Source organism: Bombina bombina, chromosome 1 (genome assembly GCF_027579735.1).
Source record: "Bombina bombina isolate aBomBom1 chromosome 1, aBomBom1.pri, whole genome shotgun sequence".
Classification (NCBI taxonomy): Eukaryota; Metazoa; Chordata; class Amphibia; order Anura; family Bombinatoridae; genus Bombina; species Bombina bombina.
The window spans coordinates 449,404,048-449,428,276 of NC_069499.1; the positions used below are offsets into that span (position 1 = coordinate 449,404,048).

The following is a 24,229-nucleotide window of genomic DNA, read 5'->3' on the forward strand; positions in this document are numbered from 1 at the left end:
AGATATACAGTATATATAGATAGATAGATAGATAGATATTTCTTTCAAACCAACTGCAACCCACTCCCGATGCTTACCGGGCCCTGGACCGGTCTGGCTAAAACTTACCGGGCCTTGAGGTCACTTAGGTTGAGAACCACTGGTCTAGATAAGACGCCACTGCAATTCCCTGGGATTTGATCATTGCCAATAGAGCTCCCAGAACCTTTGTAAATATTCTGGGAGCTGTGGTAAGACCAAACGGAAGAGCAATAAACTGGAAATGCTTGTCCAGAAAGGCAAACCTTAGGAACTGGTAATGATCCCTGTGAATGGCAACGTATAAGTACGCGTCCTTTAGGTCTATGGTCGTCATGAACTGACCTTCCTGAACCAATGGAAGAATGGAACAAATAGTTTCCATCTTGAAGGATGGAACCCTGAAGAATTTGTTGAGGTACTTGAGATCTAGGATTGGTCGAAAAGTTTTCTTTTTTAGGAAATAGAATCCTAGACCCAGTTCCGCTGGAGGGACTGGTACGATAACTCCCAGGGAGGATAGGTCCTTTACGCAATTTAAGAAGGGCTCCGTCTTTACCTGGTTTGAGGATAGTCTTGATAGTAGAAATCTTTTTTTTTTTTTTTTTTTAGTTTTCAAAAGAGCTTTATTTTGATAAACAAGACATACACGGCATAAATCAATTGCGTACACAACATATCCAGGCTATTACATAATTATGTTTCATCACAATAGACCTTTGGATAAACTGTTTAAAGGTGTTAGGCATGCTTATGAACAGTCATTTCAGAACTTGAAGACACCTATTAATTGCAGCGTATGCCATAATTGATCCCATTTTTCTCATTGTGTAGACCGCTCTTGGGTCTCTGGCGGATATATATGAACAATAATGGGAGTATATACTAGTAAGGGGGAGAACTAGGGAAGATGAAAACATACAGTTTGAGCATTTTTAAGGTATAGAATGAATTCCAATTTTCTATTTATATCTGTGACAGATAAACATTTAAGCAGTATTGGAAATTTATAGAAGTAGGGAGGGGGGAACAAGGGACAGGGAAAACAAACATTTTTAGCATAACAAAACTACATAGACCACTCTTGGTTCTGTAATAGATACTCTGGTAATCAATACTGTTGACATATAGAAGTGGGGGAGAGAGTTATAGGCGGGAGAGACAAACAACACAAACAAGACGAATCTGGTATAGCAAGGAACCTTGTACATATGCATATTCATGTAATATTGGGCCTATAAATCTGAAAGCAGCCATTTTAGCAATAGAAGAAGCTTACTGTAGGGTAAGCATAATTTAAGTGGGTTATATTAGCATAATTATTAGTATGGGATCAATCTGTCCACTATGCAACACAATATATGATGCTTGTATAGTCAGAAGACTTATGCTATGCTATGCCCAGGAGTAGATTTAGTATACTTCTGCATGGAGGTAGGTAGAGAAAATTGGGCTAGGAAAGCAGGCAGCAATGAATATCACAGTTTCAGTATGATGCCTTGATCCCCCTGTTCTAGCTATACAGGCCTCTCTTGGGTCTGTGACAGTTACACTGGTACTCGTTATTGGGGATACCAAGGGGTGAAAGGGAGGGTTATGGGCAAGAAACTTTGTATTGCCTTGCTCAAAAGTGAATGTGCTATATCTATAATAAAATCGTCAGTTAAAGGGATTAGTATGGGAGGGATAAAAAGAGATTACTTAATTTAGGGGCAAACATCAGACAGTTCAACGAATCACAATGTGCAATAAGATGTATATACAGTGTGGTTACTCAACTGAAAAATGCGTTTCAAACAAATCAAAAGCACACATTATGAACATAAATTAAGTCCTTGCTAGATTACCAGAGTCCTAGGGGTATAACATTAGCTGGAGGTTACTATCGGCCCTAGATTCACGACCAGCCGCTCCTTGTCAGAAAGATGTCTCTGGGAGCTATCCCTCCCCTCTTTTCGGTATATGGGCGCCACCAAGGAGGTTAAAACTGTAACAAACACAGCCGACCTGAGACAAGATTGGTATTGCGCTGAATTTTCGGGGGTCAACCCCGCTGTGATTGCAAATGAGAGGCTTGATCAGTAATAGTTGTGGCTCTTTATATCGGGCATTAGCCATCATTCGGTTCCCCTTCTCAGCGTTTGTAGGTTGGGATTCCCCCGAAGCGATTATAGCTAGCTCTGCTGACCCTGGTATTTTCTGCCACCAAAATGAAAAGAGCTCCTGCGGACTCGGTTGCTGTTCCGCCTCACATGTATTACTCTGCGTAGCAATGGTCGGAAGGTTGCTCCCCCAGCTGGTCAAATCCTCCATTTTGTGTAAAGTAGTGTCGGCTCTGACTTTCTCAGACACCATTTCTTCTTGTGGATCCGTTAGGTAAGCGGTCTCGTTATCGTGGCTTAAGCGTTGTAACAAGTGATCATATGGTGCTCTCTCTATTAATCTGAGCATGGAAAGTTCAAGTTGCGCGAATAGTTCCTCTGATCGCGTCATGGTTCTCCTCTCCGCCATGTTCAGCATGCTCCTTTGGGAAAAGCTGCCTCCCCCACTTCAGGGATAAAAGAACTGTTCAAGTTTAGAATGTGTCCATGTAGCTTGATAACTGATAAATATTGGGTGTTGAAGAGATTCAGCAAGCTAGAGTACCCGGCTCTTCCCGGGGGGAGGTGATTACATATCAATAGGCCGCCGCCTTAGGCCCTTATCTTCCAAACTGGATCTCCAGCGTCATCCACACGGCTAAGAAAGGTAATATGGGTCACAATTTACAATATTATGATCCCTTTATGTGTTTTGTGTCTAGTCTTGTCGCGTAAAAGGTAATAATCGGCGGATTATTAAACTTCTGCCTGGAGCTCTCAGGATGTGCGTCTTATCCAGAACGCTGCTTGGACACGCCCCCGATAGTAGAAATCTACCCCTTGGAGGGCGAGACTTGAATCCTATTTTGTAACCCTGGGATACTATGTCCACAGCCCATGGATCTGGGACATCATGTATCCAAGCCTGTCGAAAAAGAGAAAGCCTGTCACCCTGTGATCCAAAATTGGATCGGGGCAGACGCTTCATGCTGATTTAAAGTCAGTGGAAGGCTTCTTGTTTTGTTTTCCCTTATTTCAGGGCTGGCTGGATTTCCAAGAGGACCTGGATTGGTCTGGTTTGGAAGAAGAAAGGGAGGACTTCTGTCCCTTAAAATTCTGAAAGGAAAGAAAATTAGAAGTCTGACGACCCTTAGGTCTATTCTTCTTGTCCTGAGGTAGGAAAGATCCCTTTCTACCCGTAATCTCTGAAATGATCTCCACCAGACCAGGTCCAAACAAAGTTTTACCCTTATAGGGCAAAGCCAAAAGCTTGGCCTTTGAAGAAACATCAGCTGACCAAGATTTTAACCACAGAGCTCTGCAAGCAAAAACAGTAAAGCTAGATATCTTAGCTCCCAATCTAATTACTTGTATATTTGCATCACAGATAAAGGTATTGGCCAGTTTAAGAGCCTTGATCCTGTCTTGGATCTCCTCTACTGTAGTCTCTTCTGAAATCAGATCAGACAGGGCATCACACCAATAAGATGCTGCTCCCGCAACCGTGATAATACTTGCCACAGGTTGCCACTGTAAACCCTGATGGACATACATCTTTTTTTAAATAAGACTCCAGCTTTTTATCCATAGAATCCTTAAAATAACAATTATCCTCTATAGGAATGGTAGTTCTCTTAGCTAGAGTAGAAATAGCACCTTCTACCTTAGGAATTGTGCACCCTAAATCTCAAATAGAGTCAGCAATAGGAAACTTCTTTTTAAAAACTGGGGAAAGGGAAAACGGGACCCCTGGCTTATCCCATTCCTGTGCTATATCTTCTGAAATGTTCCTAGGAACAGGAAAAACATTATCAGAAGAATGAGAATCATAAACTCTATCCAGCTTAGAAGACGTTTTAGGGTTGGCAGCAACCGAAGGTTCAGGGTCGTCCAAAGTAGCTAGAACCTCCTTCAGAAGTAACCCGAAGATATTCAAGCTTAAATCTAAAATTAACCTCTTCATATTCTGAAGATTTCACTGCCAAGGAGTCAGAGTCTAAAATTTCACCTTCAGAAGCTACTGAAGTATTTTCCTCATCAGACAATTGAGAAAGGTTGACTAGCGCAGATTTAGAGGGGTCGGAAACCTTACTAGCGGTCAAATGTTTAGATTTTCTCTTACACTTACCCGAACAAGGGAAAGCTGACAAAGACAGTGTTACTGCAGAGGTTATGTGAGTTGCAAAATCCCCAGGTAAATAAACACCCCTAGGAGGTTGAGAGGACACAGAAGGCACAGTATTGGAAACCATCAAGGCTTGGGACGTTTGATGAGAAAGCTGAGGCATGTTACACACAGCATTATCCTGAGAAACATTTGGCTCAGAAGGGAGTAATTTGTCTTTTAATTTTAACGTTTTGGATAAACATGAGGAACAAAATTGCATTGGCAAAACAATTTGAGCCTCTAAACATAGTAAGCATTTATCAACAGACATAGATTGATCTAACTCTGAATCCATTTTACAGAATTCAACAGTAAGAAAATTGAAAAGAATAAAAACTGACATTTATTAGAAATTTGTAAATTTTGAGAACAATAAAGAATCCTTCAAAGCAACCTTTCAGATTGCCTGAAGTTCCTACCAGACCGGAATTGACACCCCTCTAGAGGAAAACGAGACCTTTCTGTAAGGATCTTCTCCTCCTTGCACTGAAAAAACGATCCGTTAATGAAAAGTATAATAAAACTTAGCATCCGACAGAGCCCTGCAATGAGATACACCTCAGCGTAATGAAGGCTCATTAAGCTCCGCTACGGAATACCAGAATTGCGGGCGTCACGTGAGCTGGGTAAAAAACTAACTGCGCCACTAGAAAGAGCGCTAAAATTAAACTGCTTAAGGATTTACCGTTTAATAAAAATAAGTCTCTCTGTTTCCCAAAACATGTCAGAATACACAAAACAACGTGCCCTGTATTCCGGTAATGAAACTCACCATCCTTCTGACCTTTATCTCTCAATAAAGATATAAGTCCCTCTAGCCAAATAACGTCTCACATTTAAACCAAAACTGTATTTATTCCAAATAAAATATCCTTAATTGATGAGGAAATTTATGTCTCATTGCCATAATCTGTCCTACGAATCCTTCTTATAAAGGATATATGTCCTAATTTGGATCATAATGAGGATTAAGTTCTTAATTGCTGCTGTCCTTCAATACCTAGAAGGATAAGGCACTTACATGAGATCCAGATGCAGGACAGATGCTGCTACGTAGGTGTGACAGGCACTTAGCTCCCTGTCGTGGACCTGTAGAAAATGAAAGAACAGAGTAACTAACTCTGGCTTTCTGCAAAGGGGTAGCAAAATGTTAAAAGTAAAGCAAAGACTACCTTGCCGCCTTTTAACTGCTTAAAAGCCACCACTACTCTTACTAAAGAGATTGACATGGACACAGCTATACCCCAATGCCTGCTTGCAGGAAAAAAATACTCATAAAAGGATTAAATATCTTCAGACACCAACTTTGCATATCCTCCATTGACAGAGGCAAAGAGAATGACTGGGGATTATGGGTAAGGGAAGTTACACTTGACAGCTTTGTTGGGGTGCTCTTTGTCTCCTCCTGCTGGCCAGGAGTTGAATATCCCACTAGTAATTGGAATGACGTCGTGGACTCTCCATGTCTTAGTAAAAAAACATAATTTATGCTTACCAGATAAATTATTTTCTTTTGAAATGATGCCCCGCTCGTTTAAATTTTTGGGCGACAGTTCTAATGACAAACCTTTATTACCCTGCTTTGTCTTTCCTACCTTTTTCTTTCCTATTCTCTACTTGGCTATACGAAAATGAATAGAGAGATGGGAGGTGGGAGGGAATTAAAGCATTTGTATGGGTTCTTGACCTCCTTCTAGTGGCGGGAAATATATCTCATATGTTATGGAGGACTGTGGACCATCATCATTCTGAAAGAAAAAGATTTTATCAGGTAAGCATAAATGATGTTTTTCTCTCTCATTCTACTAGAGCAGTGGCTACTTCTTGGGGCTTTTAAAATGAGGCTTTTATTGATCAGATTTGCAAGGCAGCTACTTTGTCTTCTTTGCACACTTTTTCACAGTTTTCTCACTTTGACGTGTATACCTGTGTATAGGAAAGTTCTGATCAGTCATAAACAAAGAAAAAATCCTCCAGCTGCTTGAATCTTTTAAAAGACCTTTATTTTTCACATAAGTGCAGGGTCCAACAGACAAAAGGGACATTTCAGGCTTACACTTCACCCTTATTCATGCTTAGTTACATATTACCAACATTGTGCTTTAAATAGTGCATTTTAAACTGTAGGCACCTAAAATAAATAGGTGAGTGCTGCCACCTAGTGAATATACTTATTATACAACATAAGAAAAAATCCTTTGCAATTGCTATATTATAGGGAGTTACTCCCTCTAGTGGTTGCAATTATAATTTATATATTATATATGGCAATATAAACACCATATTCAAATATTAAAGTTGTTAGTAAATACTCCCTCCAGTGGTCAACAAAAAATAACTATAAAACTACTCTATCATTAAAAATATTACAATATCAGTAATAAAAGATCTGAAGAAACACAGATATTGTAATGTTTTTAATGTTATAGTTATTTTTGTTCACCACTGGAGGGAGTATATGGTGTTTATATTGCCATATATAATATATTTATATTGCCATCAACGCTCTCTGTAATGTGCACGGCACCGCGACCGCACATTAATCTGGGTAGTCCCGCGCACTGATAAAGACAGGCCGCGCATGATTTGGGGCAGTGAGGGGATTGCTTTTTGCAACATAGCGTTGGGAAGTTTTAGAGGTGAATGGCGGGTGTGGGAAGAGTGGCCGTTATTAGGCAGCATGTAGCAGCTGCATTGCAGACCTGGGCCGATGCTCTGATGCCAACAGCCACACGGATCAGAGGTACACTAAAAGTGGGTTGTACATTTTGTTGTACCTTCCCTCAGTAACAGGTGCATATCGCCGGACGCACTTCCAGCACAGCTGCCAGTTCCTTACAGCCATAGAGAGCACAGACCTCGCAAAGCAGCAGTGACCCTAATAGTACCCAGCTAACTAAAACTTACTACATAGTCTTCCTTTGTCCACTCCTGACATTGTCAGTTAAATTTGCTGCTTTGCGAGGTTTGTGCTCCCTATGACTGTAAGGAAGTGGATGGCAGCTGTGCTGGCAGTGCGTCCAACTTTAAAAACCTGTTACGGAGGCTAGAAATAATGCATGCTGATCGTGCAAACGTAAGAGGGAAGGTAAGGGCCGTTCCGGATGGCTACACATAATGCCTTTTCTTTCATGTAATTGGCAGGGGGCCATGAGCTAGTGACTTATGGGATATACAATTCTACCAGGAGGAGCAACGTTTCCCAAACCTCAAAATGTCTATAAATACACCCCTCACCACACCCACAATTCAGTTTTACAAACTTTGCCCCCTATGGAGGTGGTGAAGTAAGTTTGTGCTTGTTTTTTATAATTTCTTCTATGATAAGCGTTTCTAAGCATTCTTAAGCCCAATTCCTCTCAGAGTACAGTGTTTGTCAGAGGGATGTGAAGAGAGTATCGCATGTTTGACTTTATGGTTTTCCTTGCGGGAAATCTTTTCAAGGGTTTTCTGTTATCGGTCGTAGGAATTCATCTGCTACCTCCCTTTTCAGATTGATTATATACTCTTATATACCATTACCTCTGCTGATAGCTTTCAGTACTGGTTTGGCTATCTGCTATATGTGGATGGGTGTCTTTCGGTAAGTATGTATCATTATTTTAAGACACTGTCAGCTATGGTTTGGGGCTTTATGCATTAATGTAAAGTTTTAAATATATGTATTTTACTTATATTTGCCATGAGTCAGGTCTATGTGTATTTCCCTTTGCAGTCCAGCAGTTTCATTATGGGAATCATGTTTAGGAAGTTTGTCTTACCTGGGGTATAGTCTTTTTTCAATTTGACTTGTTTTTTCTTGGAAAACTTAAAGCAAATTAGGCTCGCGAGGGCGCAAAATGCTGTTATTTATTGTGTCATTCTTGGAGCAAGAAATTTTTTGGGGCGCGAATGTGCGTCGGTCATGGTGCAAGTTTGTCATTTCCTGCGTCTTAGTTGACGCTAGCTTGTTTGGCGCGAAATTGTGTTATGACACGAGTTGCGTCATTTCCGGATGTTTGTTGGGGCCAAAAAAATTCTCAACTTCCTTTTGTGTTGTGCGTCATACTTGCCTCCAAAAAATGTAGTTTTATTTTACCTCACTTCCTATATGCTCCTTGCCTTCTTTATGCTCAGAGGGCTATGCTATTTGCTTTTTTTGCCAAATTTAGCACTTGCATTTTTTCCCATTCCTGAAACTGCTCTATGTGGAAATAAGATATTTCTGGTTAATGTTATTTTTCTTTTTTTACATTTTACAAGATGTCTCAATCTGATCCTGTCTCAGAAGCTGCTGTAGGAACCATGCTGCCTGAACACAGTTCCAAAGCTAAGTGTATCTATTGTAAGCTAGTGGAGATACTATATCCAGCTGTAATGTTTAACAGTTTTCATGATAAGCTTTTGAATGCAGAGGTTTCTATTAGTGCTAGTACATGATATCCCTGTTGATATGAAAAATTGTATTACTGATGCGATACAGAAGGCTATGGCTGCTATACTGCCTTCAAATAAAAGTAAAAGGTCTTTTAAAACTTCTCATAATACTGATGAAATTTGTAATGACCGACAACATACTGATATATCCTCCTCTGATGAGGATCTCTCTGGTTCAGCGGATCCTACTTCAGACATTGACACTGATAAATCATCTTATCTTTTTAAGATTGAGTATATTCGTTCGTTGTTAAAAGAAGTGTTAATAACTTTGGATATTGAGGAGTCTGGTCCTCTTGATAATAAATCCAGTAAACGTTTAAATTCTGTCTATAAACCTCCTGTGACTACTCCTGAGGTTTTCCCTGTTCCTGATGCCATTTTTGACATGATTGCTAAGGAATAGTCTAAGTCTGGTACATCTTTTGTTCCTTCTTCAAGGTTTAAAAAGTTGTATCCTTTGCCAGTGGCTAGATTAGAGTTTTGCGAAAAAGTCCCTAAGGCTGATGGGGATATTTCTACTCTTGCTAAACGTACTACTATTCCTATGGAAGATAGTACCTCTTTTAAGGATCCTTTAGATAGGAAAATTGAATCTTATTTAAGGAAAGCTTATTTGCATTCTGGCTATATGCTCAGACCTGCCATTTCTATGGCTGATATTGCGGCTGCATCAACTTTTTGGTTGGATAGCTCAGCACAACAGGAAAAAGATTGATTTGCATAGCATTGTTCGTTTGCTTCAACATGCTAATTATTTTATGTGTGATGCTATTTTTGTTATCATCAAGATAAATGTTAAATCTATGTCTTTAGCTATTTTAGCTAGAAGAGCTTTATGGCTCAAATCATAGAATGCTGACATGGTATCTAAATCTAGGTTACTATCTCTTTCATTCCAGGGTAATAATTTGTTTGGTTCCCAGTTGGATTCAATTATTTCCACTATTACTGGGGGGAAGGGAGTTTTTTTGCCTCAAGATAAAAAGTCTAAAGGCAATTCTAGAGCTTCTAATCGGATTTGTTCCTTTTGACAGAATAGAGAACAGAAAACTACTCCTTCCCCTTAGGACTCTGACTCCAATTGGAAGCCTTCCTCAAGTTGGAATAAATCCAAGACTTACAAGAAACCAAAGCCAGCCCCCAAGATTGCATGAAGATGCGGCCCTCGATCCAGTTTTACTGGTGGGGGGGGGGGGCAGATTGAAATTATTTCAAGACGTTTGGGCAGGTTCCATTTAGAATCATTGGATTCAGAATATTGTCTCCCAGGGGTATCGAATAGGTTTCAGAATAAGACCTCCTGTGAGAAGATATTTTCTCTCTCACGTGCCAACTAATCCTGTGAAAGCTCAGTCTTTTCTGAAATGTGTTTCAGATCAAGATCTTTCAGGAGTGATTGTTCCAGTTCCAATTCTGGAACAGGGTCTGGGTTTTTATTCAAATCTACTCATTGTCCCGTAGAAGAAAAATTCTTTCAGACCAGTTCTGGATCTGAAGTTTTTGAATCATTTTGTAAGAGTCCCAACTTTCAAGATGGTGACTATAAGGACTATTTTGCCTTTTGTTCAGCAAGGTCATTACATGTCCTCAATAGACTTACAGAATTTATTTATTTATAAAATATTTTACCAGGAAGGATACATTGAGATTTCTCTCGTTTTCAAGTATGTCCTGGGTCTACAAAACATTGCATTGATACAATAAATATTCAAAAACAATAATAATACACAATATATGCAAAAAATTTATATAGAACAGGTAGGAAATATATAATCAACCATGACATGTGCAATATGTTTTGAGATATGTAGAGAGGGATCTCTTAAAGGATATTAGGCTTGGGGAAGGTTTGAAAGTGTGCGGGAGGTCATTCCATAACTGAGGTGCTCTGTAGGAAAAGGAGCTGCTTTCTTTTTGTATTGAAGCAAGCTAAATAATGTGCTGGTACTGGATCGGAGGTTATAGGAGGTGGGAATAGCCGGGGAGAGCATTCTGCTCAGGTAGGGTGGGAGCTTCCCAGAAAGACTCTTAAACACAAGACAGGAAAGATGGAGGGTGCGTCTGGATTCCAGCGTCAGCCAGTTTAGTTCTTTTAGCATGTCACAATGGTGGGTCCTGTAGTTACATTGTAGCACAAAGCGGCAGAACGAGTTATACAATGTATTAAGTTTATTAAGGTGAGTTTGCGGTGCAGGTGCTTATACTACGTCCCCGTAATCTATGATAGGCATCAGCATTTGCTGTACAATCTTTTCCTTTACTGTAGGGCTGAGGCAAGATTTGTTTCTCAACAGGGCACCTAGTTTTGGATAAAGTTTAGATGCAAGTTTTTCTATGTGGAGGCCAAAAGATAGATTAGGGTCTAACAACATACCCAAGTATTTAAAAGAGTGGACTGCTGTCAGTGGGCAATTGGATTTTGTTTTGATGCGTAGATGGGAATTATGTAATTTGTGTAATTTAGGACCCGTTCCAAAGATCATTGTGACAGTTTTGTCAGTGTTTAGGAAGAGTTTGTTTTTTGAGATCCACTTTTCTACCTCTGTGAACTGGTCTTGGAGCACTGCTTCAAGCTGCGGCAGATCAGAATTGTTTGCATAGATTACTGTGTCATCTGCATACATGTGTACAGTTGAGGATTTGCAGATCATTTATAAATAATGTGAATAGTAGGGGGCCGAGAATGGAACCTTGGGGAACACCACACGTGACTGGGAGAGGGAGGGAGTCACTGTTAGAAATGGAGACATATTGTGATCAATCCGATACATATGATCGAAACCAGGTTAACGGACAATCAGTAATACCAGAGTTTTTTAGTTTGAGCAGTAGTATGTTGTGGTCTACTGTGTCAAAGGCCTTTGCAAAATCAAGGAAAATGGCTCCAGTTAGGTCTGTTTGTTCCATGCCAGTTTGGATGTCGTTGCAAACTTTTAGGAGGGCAGTTGTAGTGGAGTGATTTGGGCGAAAACCTGATTGATCCGGGGTCAGATAATTAGAAAGTTGGTAATACTCGCATAATTGCGTATGGACGCATTTTTCTAAGATTTTTGACAATACTGGGAGCAATGATATAGGGCGATGGTTAGAAGGTTAACTTCCCACTTTCACGAATAGGCACTACTTTTGCAGTTTTCCAGAGTTTGGGTATGTATCCAGACATCAAGAATTCATTAATTAGGGTTGTGACAGGCTTAACAACAGCATTGCTGGGATTTGATCAGGTCCAGACTGGTTTTTTATTTTTAGATTATTAAGTTGTTTCTTAATTACATTGATGGGTAGAGGTCTAAAACTGAACTTCTCTATATTGGGTCTTTGCTGTTTTAGTGGGGCCTGATCCACATTTGTAGTTTCAGGATGCGTGCCATTTAGTAATTTGTTAATCAGGGTGGTGGAGCATCCGACAAAATAATTGTTAAAGGCATTTGCTATTTCTAAGGGGAGTTGCAGGGTTTGGTTATCCACATTGACAGTGGAGGGTTGGGAGTGGATTGGTGGATTTTGTAATTTATTTATGAGTTTCCAAAACTTTCTAGGGTTAGATATGTTATCATTCAGATTTTCACAGAAATATTGGGCCTTGGCCAATTTTGTTTGTTTAGTGCATATATTTCACCATTGTCTATATACACAGTGATCGTTCATAGAGCCAGTATGCTTGAACTTTGACCACAATGAATCCCGAAACTGGTACATTTGAATGAGGTCAGCTGTGATCCAATTCAAGTGTGCTCCTTTTACGATCACCTTACGCAGCGGGGCATGTAAATTCCAAACTTGTAGGAGTTCCGACTGAAAGAATTCAACTGCAGAGTCTAGATCTGGAAATATGTTAAATCTGTCCCAGGGGAGGTTCTTGATGTCATTTAGAAATGATTGAATATTACATTTCTTTTGCAAGATGTACCGAGTCCACGGATTCATCCTAACTTGTGGGATATTGTCCTTCCTGACAGGAAGTAGCAAAGAGAGCACCACAGCAGAGCTGTCTATATAGCTCCCCCTTAACTCCACCCCCCAGTCATTCTCTTTGCTGGCTCTAAGCAGGAAATGTAAAGAGAAGAGGCGTTAAACTGTTAGTTTTATTTTATCTTCAATCAAGTGTTTGTTATTTTTAAATGGTACCGGTGTTGTACTATTTACTCTCAGGCAGGACATAGATGAAGATTTCTCTCTGGAGGATGATGATCTTAGCATTTGTAACTAAGGTCCACTGCTATTCCCACAGAAGCTGAGGAGTGCAGGAAAACTTCAGTGTGAGGAACGGTTTCTTGCTATACAGCAATGAGGTATGTTCAGTGATATTTTCTGCAGAGACTGTGTTAACTCAGAAAGGCTGACAGTGTCCCCATTAGGGGAAGGGTAAGCAGTAATCCTAGTGTTATCAGAGGTTTTTACTAGCTTGCATAAAGGGTTAATTTTTTTGTGGGCACTCAGTTTGTTATGTGAATTTGGGACAAACGTTTTTGTGTCTGGGAGTAACGTTTTCTGTTTTATGGGACATTTGCTTGAGGGTTCTTTGGGGTTGTTTATAACCCACATGGCTTTCAGGCAGGGTTTGTTAGTTTTGTGTAGGCCCCAGCAACATCGAGTGAGGTGGGCGGGGCCTACATTTACAAGCAGCAAGCAACTTCTCCTGAGGTCCTGAGAGTCTTCTGAGGGACTAATTGAAGCTTTAAACCCCATATTATCACTTCTTAAGGGCAGGTAGGGCCACAGCAGAGCTGTGGCAAGGTGCTTTAGGGGTTTTTAACCGGTTTTAGACACTTATCAATCCGTTTTTTTCATTTGGGGGTCTATTGCTTTGTTACTTGTGGTGCAATCCTTCTAAAGCTTAGTGGGTGTACTGTTAAAATTTCTGAATTTTTGAAGCAATTTTAACCTGTTTTGCAGTTTGTGTATGCCTTTTTTTCTGTTAAAGGTACAGTACCGTTTTTGCAAATTGTGTTTTTTTCATTAAATAAAGTGTTTTCCAAGCTTGCTTGCTTCATTACTAGCCTGTTAAACATGTCTGACACTGAGGAAACTCATTGTTCAATTTGTTTAGAAGCCATTGTGGAACCCCCTCTAAGAATGTGTCCCAATTGTACTGATATGTCTATAAATTGCAAACAGCATATTTTGACTTATAAGAATTTGGCATTAAATGATTCTCAGACAGAAGTAAATCAGGTTTCGCCATCTAGTTCTCCCCAAGTGTCACAACCAGTTACGCCCGCACAAGCGACGCCAAGTACTTCTAGTGCGTCTAATTCTTTCACCTTGCAAGTTATGGCTTCAGTTATGAATACTACCTTCACAGAGGTTTTATCTAAACTGCCAGGGTTGCAAGGGAAGCGCAGTAGCTCTGGGTTAAGAACAAATGCTGAGCCTTCTGATGCTTTAGTAGCCGTATCGATATTCACTCACAATGTTCTGAGGTAGGGATGAGGGATTTGCTGTCTGAGGGAGAGATTTCTGATTCAGGAAAGATGTTCCCTCAGACAGATTCAGATATGACGGCATTTAAATTTAAGCTAGAGCACCTCCGTTTATTGCTCAGGGAGGTTTTAGCTACTCTGGATGATTGTGACCCTATTGTCGTTCCAGAGAAATTGTGTAAAATGGACAAATATTTAGAGGTTCCTGTTTACACTGATGTTTTTCCGGTCCCTAAGACAATTTTGGACATTGTTACTAAGGAGTGGGATAGACCAGGTATTCCGTTCGCTCCCCCTCCTGTTTTTAAGAAAATGTTCCACATTTCTGACACCATAAAGGACTCATGGCAGACGGTCCCTAAGGTGGAGGGAGCTATTTCTACTCTGGCTAAGCGTACAACTATACCTATTGAAGACAGTTGTGCTTTCATTGATCCTATGGATAAAAAGTTAGAGGGTCTCCTAAAGAAAATTTTTGTTCATCAGGGTTTTCTTCTTCAACTTATAGCGTACATTGTTCCGGTAACCACTGCAGCTGCTTTTTGGTTTGAGGCTCTAGAAGAGGCTCTTCAGATGGAGACCCTACTAGATGATATTTTGGACAGAATTAAGGCCCTTAAATTGGCTAATTCTTTTATTACAGACGGCGCTTTTCATCTTGCTAATTAGCGGCAAAGAATTCAGGTTTTGCCATTTTAGCGCGAAGAGCATTATGGCTTAAGTCTTGGTCAGCTGATGTGTCATCTAAATCTAAGTTTTTGACCATCCCTTTCAAAGGTAAGACTCTATTCAGGGCTGCACTGAAAGAGATCATTTCAGACATCACTGGAGGGAAGGGCCATGCCCTCCCTCAAGATAAGTCAAATAAGACCATGACCAAACAAAATAATTTCTTTCATGTAATTAGCAAGAGTCCATGAGCTAGTGACGTATGGGATATACATTCCTACCAGGAGGGGCAAAGTTTCCCAAACCTCAAAATGCCTATAAATACACCCCTCACCACACCCACAATTCAGTTTTACAAACTTTGCCTCCTATGGAGGTGGTGAAGTAAGTTTGTGCTAGATTCTACGTTGATATGCGCTCCGCAGCAAGTTGGAGCCCGGTTTTCCTCTCAGCGTGCAGTGAATTTCAGAGGGATGTGAGGAGAGTATTGCCTATTTGAATGCAGTGATCTCCTTCTACGGGGTCTATTTCATAGGTTCTCTGTTATCGGTCGTAGAGATTCATCTCTTACCTCCCTTTTCAGATCGACGATATACTCTTATTTATATACCATTACCTCTGCTGATTCTCGTTTCAGTACTGGTTTGGCTTTCTACAAACATTTAGATGAGTGTCCTGGGGTAAGTAAATCTTATTTTCTGTGACACTCTAAGCTATGGTTGGGCACTTTGTTTATAAAGTTCTAAATATATGTATTCAAACATTTATTTGCCTTGACTCAGAATGTTCAACATTCCTTATTTTCAGACAGTCAGTTTCATATTTGGGATAATGCATTTGAATCAAACATTTTTTCTTACCTTAAAAATTTGACTCTTTTTTCCCTGTGGGCTGTTAGGCTCGCGGGGGCTGAAAATGCTTCATTTTATTGCGTCATTCTTGGCGCGGACTTTTTTGGCGCAAAAAAAAAAAAAATCTTTTCCGTTTCCGGCGTCATACGTGTCGCCGGAAGTTGCGTCATTTTTTGACGTTCTTTTGCGCCAAAAATGTCGGCGTTCCGGATGTGGCGTCATTTTTGGCGCCAAAAGCATTTAGGCGCCAAATAATGTGGGCGTCTTATTTTGCGCTAAAAAATATGGGCGTCGCTTTTGTCTCCACATTATTTAAGTCTCATTTTTCATTGCTTCTGGTTGCTAGAAGCTTGTTCTATGGCATTTTTTCCCATTCCTGAAACTGTCATTAAAGGAATTTGATCAATTTTGCTTTATATGTTGTTTTTTCTCTTACATATTGCAAGATGTCTCACGTTGCATCTGAGTCAGAAGATACTTCAGGAAAATCGCTGTCTAGTGCTGGAACTACCAAAGCTAAGTGTATCTGCTGTAAACTTTTGGTAGCTATTCCTCCGGCTGTTGTTTGTATTAATTGTCATGACAAACTTGTTAATGCAGATAATATTTCCTTTAGTAATGTACCATTGCCTGTTGCAGTTCCTTCAACATCTAAGGTGCAGAATGTTCCTGATAACATAAGAGATTTTGTTTCTGAATCCATCAAGAAGGCTATGTCTGTTATTTCTCCTTCTAGAAAACATAAAAAATCTTTTAAAACTTCTCTCCCTACAGATGAATTTTTAAATGAACATCATCATTCTGATTCTGATGACTCTTCTGGTTCAGAGGATTCTGTCTCAGAGATTGATGCTGATAAATCTTCATATTTATTTAAAATGGAATTTATTCGTTCTTTACTTAAAGAAGTACTAATTGCTTTAGAAATAGAGGATTCTGGTCCTCTTGATACTAATTCTAAACGTTTAGATAAGGTATTTAAATCTCCTGTGGTTATTCCAGAAGTTTTTCCTGTTCCTAATGCTATTTCTGAAGTAATTTCTAAAGAATGGGATAAATTGGGTAATTCATTTACTCCTTCTAAACGTTTTAAGCAATTATATCCTGTGCCGTCTGACAGATTAGAATTTTGGGACAAAATCCCTAGAGTTGATGGGGCTATTTCTACCCTTGCTAAACGTACTACTATTCCTACGTCAGATGGTACTTCGTTTAAGGATCCTTTAGATAGGAAAATTGAATCCTTTCTCAGAAAAGCTTATCTGTGTTCAGGTAATCTTCTTAGACCTGCTATATCATTGGCTGATGTTGCTGCAGCTTCAACTTTTTGGTTGGAAACTTTAGCGCAACAAGTAACGGATCATGATTCTCATAATATTATTATTCTTCTTCAGCATGCTAATAATTTTATCTGTGATGCCATTTTTGATATTATCAGAGTTGATGTCAGGTTTATGTCTCTAGCTATTTTAGTTAGAAGAGCTTTATGGCTTAAGACTTGGAATGCTGATATGGCTTCTAAATCAACTCTACTTTCCATTTCTTTCCAGGGTAACAAATTATTTGGTTCTCAGTTGGATTCTATTATCTCAACTGTTACTGGTGGGAAAGGAACTTTTTTACCACAGGATAAAAAATCTAAGGGTAAAAACAGGGCTAATAATCGTTTTCGTTCCTTTCGTTTCAACAAAGAACAAAAGCCTGATCCTTCATCCTCAGGAGCAGTTTCAGTTTGGAAACCATCTCCAGTCTGGAATAAATCCAAGCCTTCTAGAAAGGCAAAGCCTGCTTCTAAGTCCACATGAAGGTGCGGCCCTCATTCCAGGTCAGCTGGTAGGGGGCAGGTTACGTTTTTTCAAAGAAATTTGGATCATTTCTGTTCACAATCTTTGGATTCAGAACATTGTTTCAGAAGGGTACAGAATTGGTTTCAAGATGAGACCTCCTGCAAAGAGATTTTTTCTTTCCCGTGTCCCAGTAAATCCAGTGAAAGCTCAAGCATTTCTGAATTGTGTTTCAGATCTAGAGTTGGCTGGAGTAATTATGCCAGTTCCAGTTCTGGAACAGGGGATGGGGTTTTATTCAAATCTCTTCATTGTACCAAAGAAGGAGAATTCCTTCAGACCAGTTCTGGATCTAAAAATATTGGATCGTTATGTAAGGATACCAACGTTCAAAATGGTAACTGTAAGGACTATCTTGCCTTTTGTTCAGCAAGGGCATTATATGTCCACAATATATTTACAGGATGCATATCTGCATATTCCGATTCATCCAGATCATTATCAGTTCCTGAGATTCTCTTTTCTGGACAAGCATTACCAGTTTATGGCTCTGCCGTTTGGCCTAGCTACAGCTCCAAGAATTTTTACAAAGTTTCTCGGTGCCCTTCTGTCTGTAATCAGAGAACAGGGTATTGTGGTATTTCCTTATTTGGACGATATCTTGGTACTTGCTCAGTCTTTACATTTAGCAGAATCTCATACGAATCGACTTGTGTTGTTTCTTCAAAATCATGGTTGGAGAATCAATTTACCAAAAAGTTCATTGATTCCTCAGACAAGGGTAACCTTTCTGGGTTTCCAGATAGATTCAGTGTCCATGACTCTGTCTTTGACAGACAAGAGACGTCTAAAATTGATTTCAGCTTGTCGAAATCTTCAGTCACAATCATTCCCTTTGGTAGCCTTATGCATGGAAATTCTAGGTCTTATGACTGCTGCATCGGACGCGATCCCCTTTGCTCGTTTTCACATGCGACCTCTTCAGCTCTGTATGCTGAATCAATGGTGCAAGGATTACACAAAGATATCTCAATATCTTTAAAACCGTTTGTACGACACTCTCTAACGTGGTGGACAGATCACCATCGTTTAATTCAGGGGGCTTCTTTTGTGCTTCCGACCTGGACTGTAATTTCAACAGATGCAAGTCTCACAGGTTGGGGAGCAGTGTGGGGATCTCTGATAGCACAAGGAGTTTGGGAATCTCAGGAGGTGAGATTACCGATCAATATTTTGGAACTCCGTGCAATTTTCAGAGCTCTTCAGTTTTGGCCTCTTCTGAAGAGAGAATCGTTCATTTGTTTTCAGACAGACAATGTCACAACTGTGGCATACATCAATCATCAAGGAGGGACTCACAGTCCTCTGGCTATGAAAGAAGTATCTCGAATTCTGGTTTGGGCGGAATCCAGCTCCTGTCTAATCTCTGCGGTTCATATCCCAGGTATAGACAATTGGGAAGCGGATTATCTCAGTCGCCAAACGTTGCATCCGGGCGAATGGTCTCTTCACCCAGAGGTATTTCTTCAGATTGTTCAAATGTGGGAACTTCCAGAAATAGATCTGATGGCGTCTCATCTAAACAAGAAACTTCCCAGGTATCTGTCCAGATCCCGGGATCCTCAGGCGGAGGCAGTGGATGCATTATCACTTCCTTGGAAGTATCATCCTGCCTATATCTTTCCGCCTCTAGTTCTTCTTCCAAGAGTAATCTCCAAGATTCTGAAGGAATGCTCGTTTGTTCTGCTGGTAGCTCCGGCATGGCCTCACAGGTTTTGGTATGCGGATCTTGTCCGGATGGCCTCTTGCCAACCGTGGACTCTTCCGTTAAGACCAGACCTTCTGTCGCAAGGTCCTTTTTTCCATCAGGATCTGAAATCCTTAAATTTAAAGGTATGGAGATTGAACGCTTGATTCTTGGTCAAAGAGGTTTCTCTGACTCTGTGATTAATACTATGTTACAGGCGCGTAAATCTGTATCTAGAGAGATATATTATAGAGTCTGGAAGACCTATATTTCTTGGTGTCTTTCTCATCATTTTTCTTGGCATTCTTTTAGAATACCGAGAATTTTACAGTTTCTTCAGGATGGTTTAGATAAGGGTTTGTCCGCAAGTTCCTTGAAAGGTCAAATCTCTGCTCTTTCTGTTCTTTTTCACAGAAAGATTGCTATTCTTCCTGATATTCATTGTTTTGTACAAGCTTTGGTTCGTATAAAACCTGTCATTAAGTCAATTTCTCCTCCTTGGAGTTTGAATTTGGTTCTGGGGGCTCTTCAAGCTCCTCCGTTTGAACCTATGCATTCATTGGACATTAAATTACTTTCTTGGAAAGTTTTGTTCCTTTTGGCAATCTCTTCTGCCAGAAGAGTTTCTGAATTATCTGCTCTTTCTTGTGAGTCTCCTTTTCTGATTTTTCATCAGGATAAGGCGGTGTTGCGAACTTCTTTTGAATTTTTACCTAAAGTTGTGAATTCCAACAACATTAATAGAGAAATTGTGGTTCCTTCATTATGTCCTAATCCTAAGAATTCTAAGGAGAAATCGTTGCATTCTTTGGATGTTGTTAGAGCTTTGAAATATTATGTTGAAGCTACTAAGTCTTTCCGAAAGACTTCTAGTTTATTTGTTATCTTTTCCGGTTCTAGAAAAGGCCAGAAAGCTTCTGCCATTTCTTTGGCATCTTGGTTGAAATCTTTAATTCATCTTGCCTATGTTGAGTCGGGTAAAACTCCGCCTCAGAGGATCACAGCTCATTCTACTAGGTCAGTTTCTACTTCCTGGGCGTTTAGGAATGAAGCTTCGATTGATCAGATTTGCAAAGCAGCAACTTGGTCCTCTTTGCATACTTTTACTAAATTCTACCATTTTGATGTATTTTCTTCTTCTGAAGCAGTTTTTGGTAGAAAAGTACTTCAGGCAGCGGTTTCAGTTTGAATCTTCTGCTTATGTTTTTCATTAAACTTTATTTTGGGTGTGGATTATTTTCAGCAGGAATTGGCTGTCTTTATTTTATCCCTCCCTCTCTAGTGACTCTTGTGTGGAAAGATCCACATCTTGGGTAGTCAATTGTAGTCATTATCCCATACGTCACTAGCTCATGGACTCTTGCTAATTACATGAAAGAAAACATAATTTATGTAAGAACTTACCTGATAAATTCATTTCTTTCATATTAGCAAGAGTCCATGAGGCCCGCCCTTTTTTTGTGGTGGTTATGATTTTTGTATAAAGCACAATTATTCCAATTCCTTATTTTATATGCTTTCGCACTTTTTTATCACCCCACTTCTTGGCTATTCGTTAAACTGAATTGTGGGTGTGGTGAGGGGTGTATTTATAGGCATTTTGAGGTTTGGGAAACTTTGCCCCTCCTGGTAGGAATGTATATCCCATACGTCACTAGCTCATGGACTCTTGCTAATATGAAAGAAATGAATTTATCAGGTAAGTTCTTACATAAATTATGTTTTTCGTTCCTTTCGAAACTTCAAGGGTGGTCTCGTTTCTTCTTCCCCTGCTGCAAAGCAAGAGGGGAACTTTGCTCAATCCAAGCCAACCTGGAGACCTAACCAGGCTTGGAACAAGGGTAAACAGGCCAAAAAGCCTGCTGCTGCCACTAAGACAGCATGAAGGGGTAGCCCCTGATCCAGGACCGGATCAAGTAGGGGGCAGACTTTCTCTCTTTTCTCAGGCCTGGGCAAGAGATATTCAGGACTCCTGGGCCTTAGAAATTGTAACCCAGGGGTATCTCCTAGATTTCAAAGATTCTCCTCCAAGGGGGAGGTTCCATCTTTCTCAATTGTCTGTAAACCAGTCAAAAAGAGAGGCGTTCTTACGCTGTGTAGAAGACCTTTTTACCATGGGAGTGATCTGCCCAGTTCCGAAAACATAACAGGGGCAAGGTTTCTACTCCAATCAGTTTGTGGTTCCCAAAAAAGAGGGAACCTTCAGACCAATTCTAGATCTCAAGATCCTAAACCAATTCCTAAGAGTTCCATCCTTCAAGATGGAGACCATTCGGACTATTTTACCAATGATCCAGGAGGGTCAATATATGACTACCGTGGATCTAAAGGATGCATATCTACACATTCCTATCCACAAAGATCATCACCAGTTCCTCAGGTTTGCCTTTCTGGACAGGCATTACCAGTTTGTGGCTCTTCCCTTCGGGTTGGCCACGGTTCCAAGAATCTTCACAAAGGTGCTAGGGTCCTTTCTGGCGGTCCTAAGGCCGAGGGGCATAGCAGTGGCGCCTTATCTAGACGACATCTTAATTCAAGCGTCGACTTTCCAACTTGCCAAGTCTCACACGGACTTAGTGTTGGCCTTTCTAAGATCTCATGGGTGGAAGGTGAACGTGAAAAAGAATTCTCTTATTCCTCTCTTAAGAGTTCCATTCCTGGGAACTCTGATAGATTCGGTGGACATGAAAATATTTCTGACGGAGGTCAGAAAATCAAAGATTTTAACCACCTGCCGAGCTCTTCATTCCTCGGCCGTCAGTGGCTCAGTGTATGGAGGTAATCAGACTTATGGTAGCAGCAATGGACATAGTTCCGTTTGCTCGCTTGCATCTCAGACCACTGCAACTATGCATGCTCAAACAGTGGAATGGGGATTATGCAGATTTATCTCCTCAGATAAATCTGGATCAAGAGACCAGAGACTCTCTTCTTTGGTGGTTGTCACAGGATCACCTGTCCAGGGGAATGTGTTTCCGCAGGCCAGTGTGGGTTATTGTGACGACGGACGCCAGCCTACTGGGCTGGGGTGCAGTCTGGAATTCCCTGAAAGCACAGGGTTTGTGGACTCAGGAGGAGGCCCTCCTACCCATAAATATTCTGGAATTAAGAGCGATATTCAATGCTCTTCAGGCGTGGCCTCAGCTGGCTTCGGCCGGATTCATCAGGTTTCAGTCGGACAACATCACGACTGTAGCTTATGTCAATCATCAGGGGGGAACAAGGAGTTCCTTGGCGATGATAGAAGTTTCCAGGATAATCCGATGGGCAGAGACTCACTCTTGCCATCTATCAGTGATCTATATCCCAGGGGCGGAGAACTGGGAGGCAGATTTTCTAAGACGTTAGACTTTTCATCCGGGGGAGTGGGAGCTCCATCCGGAGGTGTTTGCTCAACTGGTTCAGCTCTCCAGAATTGGATCTGATGGCGTCTCGTCAGAACACCAAACTTCCTCGTTACGGATCCAGGTCAAGGGATCCTCAGGCAGTACTGATAGATGCTCTAGCAGTACCTTGGTTGTTCAACCTGGCTTATGTGTTTCCACCATTCCCTCTCCTTCCGCGTCTGATTGCCAAAATCAAACAGGAGAGAGCTTCGGTGATTTTGATAGCGCCTGCGTGGCCACGCAGGGCATGGTATGCAGACTTGGTGGACATGTCATCTCTGCCACCATGGACTTTGCCACTGAGACAGGACCTTTTGATCAAGGTCCATTCAAGCATCCAAATTTAATTTCTCTGCAACTGACTGCTTGGAGATTGAACACTTGATTTTATCAAAGCAGGGTTTCTCTTAGTCGGTCAAAGATACCTTGATTCAGGTTCGAAAGCCTGTCACCAGGAAGATCTATCATAAGATATGGCCCTGCTTTTACTTTCCTTTGTTTCTGTTTTCCTCATCTATGACTGAGGATTATGGGAAGTGGGAGGGATTTAAAGTTCTGATGTGTTAGGGGTGTCTTTTGCCTCCTCCTAGTTGTCTGGAGGGGAATTTACACGCATGACGACTCCTGGACTCTCACCATCATGAAATAAATACGTTTATCAGGAAAGCATTAATGTTGTTTTTCTTTTAAAGTAACTGAGATAGTTTTTATTTTCATTTCCTGTATATCTATCTATTTATCTGTGTCTATACCTTTATCTGTCTGTCTGTCTACTTAATAAATATGTCTATCTGCATATATGGCTTTCGATAAATTACAATAGATTGTATCTTTATTTGCATTTGGCTATAGAAAGGCCAGACAGAAGTAAAATACTGAGCAATACAAATGGGTCATCCATAATTGTCATAATTGTCTAACTGCTAGATATGATTTCATTAATTAATCTATGTAAACTGAAATGATTAGGATTATAGAGTTCAAATTACTAAAATACCTTCGTATACACTGTAATGGTAACAAAATCATAATTTTTAGGATAAACCAGGCAGAAAATAGACAGCTTGTTATATGCTATATAATAATTAAATAAAAAAAGAATTGGCTATGTATACACACCATTGTTTTTTTGTTTTTTTGTCTGCTACACAAAGACAAAGTAATAATTCCACCCCCAAATGCTTTTTTTGTCCTTTCAGTATATGCAGCAAAAACTTATCATAGGACACAGTTGTAGCTGGAAAGGTGAAACGGGGACAGTTGGACAATATCCATTTGGCATTCCTTGTAACATTACATTTACAGGTACTTAACTGGATTTATTTATTTTTTACTTTAGAAACCTTTTTAAATAATATGTCTATTTAGGTTATTTTTTCTCTTGTTTTGATAAACTAAAATAAGAAGGCCAGGTCATTTAGGGCTACATTTCAATATTGATGTTAAAATGGGTTGGTAACAAAACAAAAGTCCCTGAGTCCCCTTTTACCCAGCCTCAAAAATGTTGGTGAATTTTAACCAGGTAATTTTGCAGGAGTACTTGTAATGACTAAAGCCATTGTATGTACACTACCTGTCAAAAGTTCTACAGCATCTCTCTTTTTCCAGTTTTTATTTAAATGTAAGCAGTTAAATGTTTCAAAATATTTTGAAATTAAAGCCTAGAACAAATAAACAATTGGAG

General features: G+C 40.2%; 1 protein-coding gene across 2 annotated transcripts in view; it reads left to right on the forward strand.

The window, feature by feature from the left end:
• DCAF17 (DDB1 and CUL4 associated factor 17) overlaps positions 1–24,229 on the forward strand; it is a 250,177-nt gene that overhangs the window by 99,030 nt on the left and 126,918 nt on the right. For both annotated transcript variants that reach the window (XM_053698428.1, XM_053698427.1), the window contains exon 9: positions 23,745–23,850. In XM_053698428.1, coding sequence (XP_053554403.1) covers positions 23,745–23,850 — 106 coding nt within the window. The remainder of the gene's footprint in view (positions 1–23,744; positions 23,851–24,229) is intronic.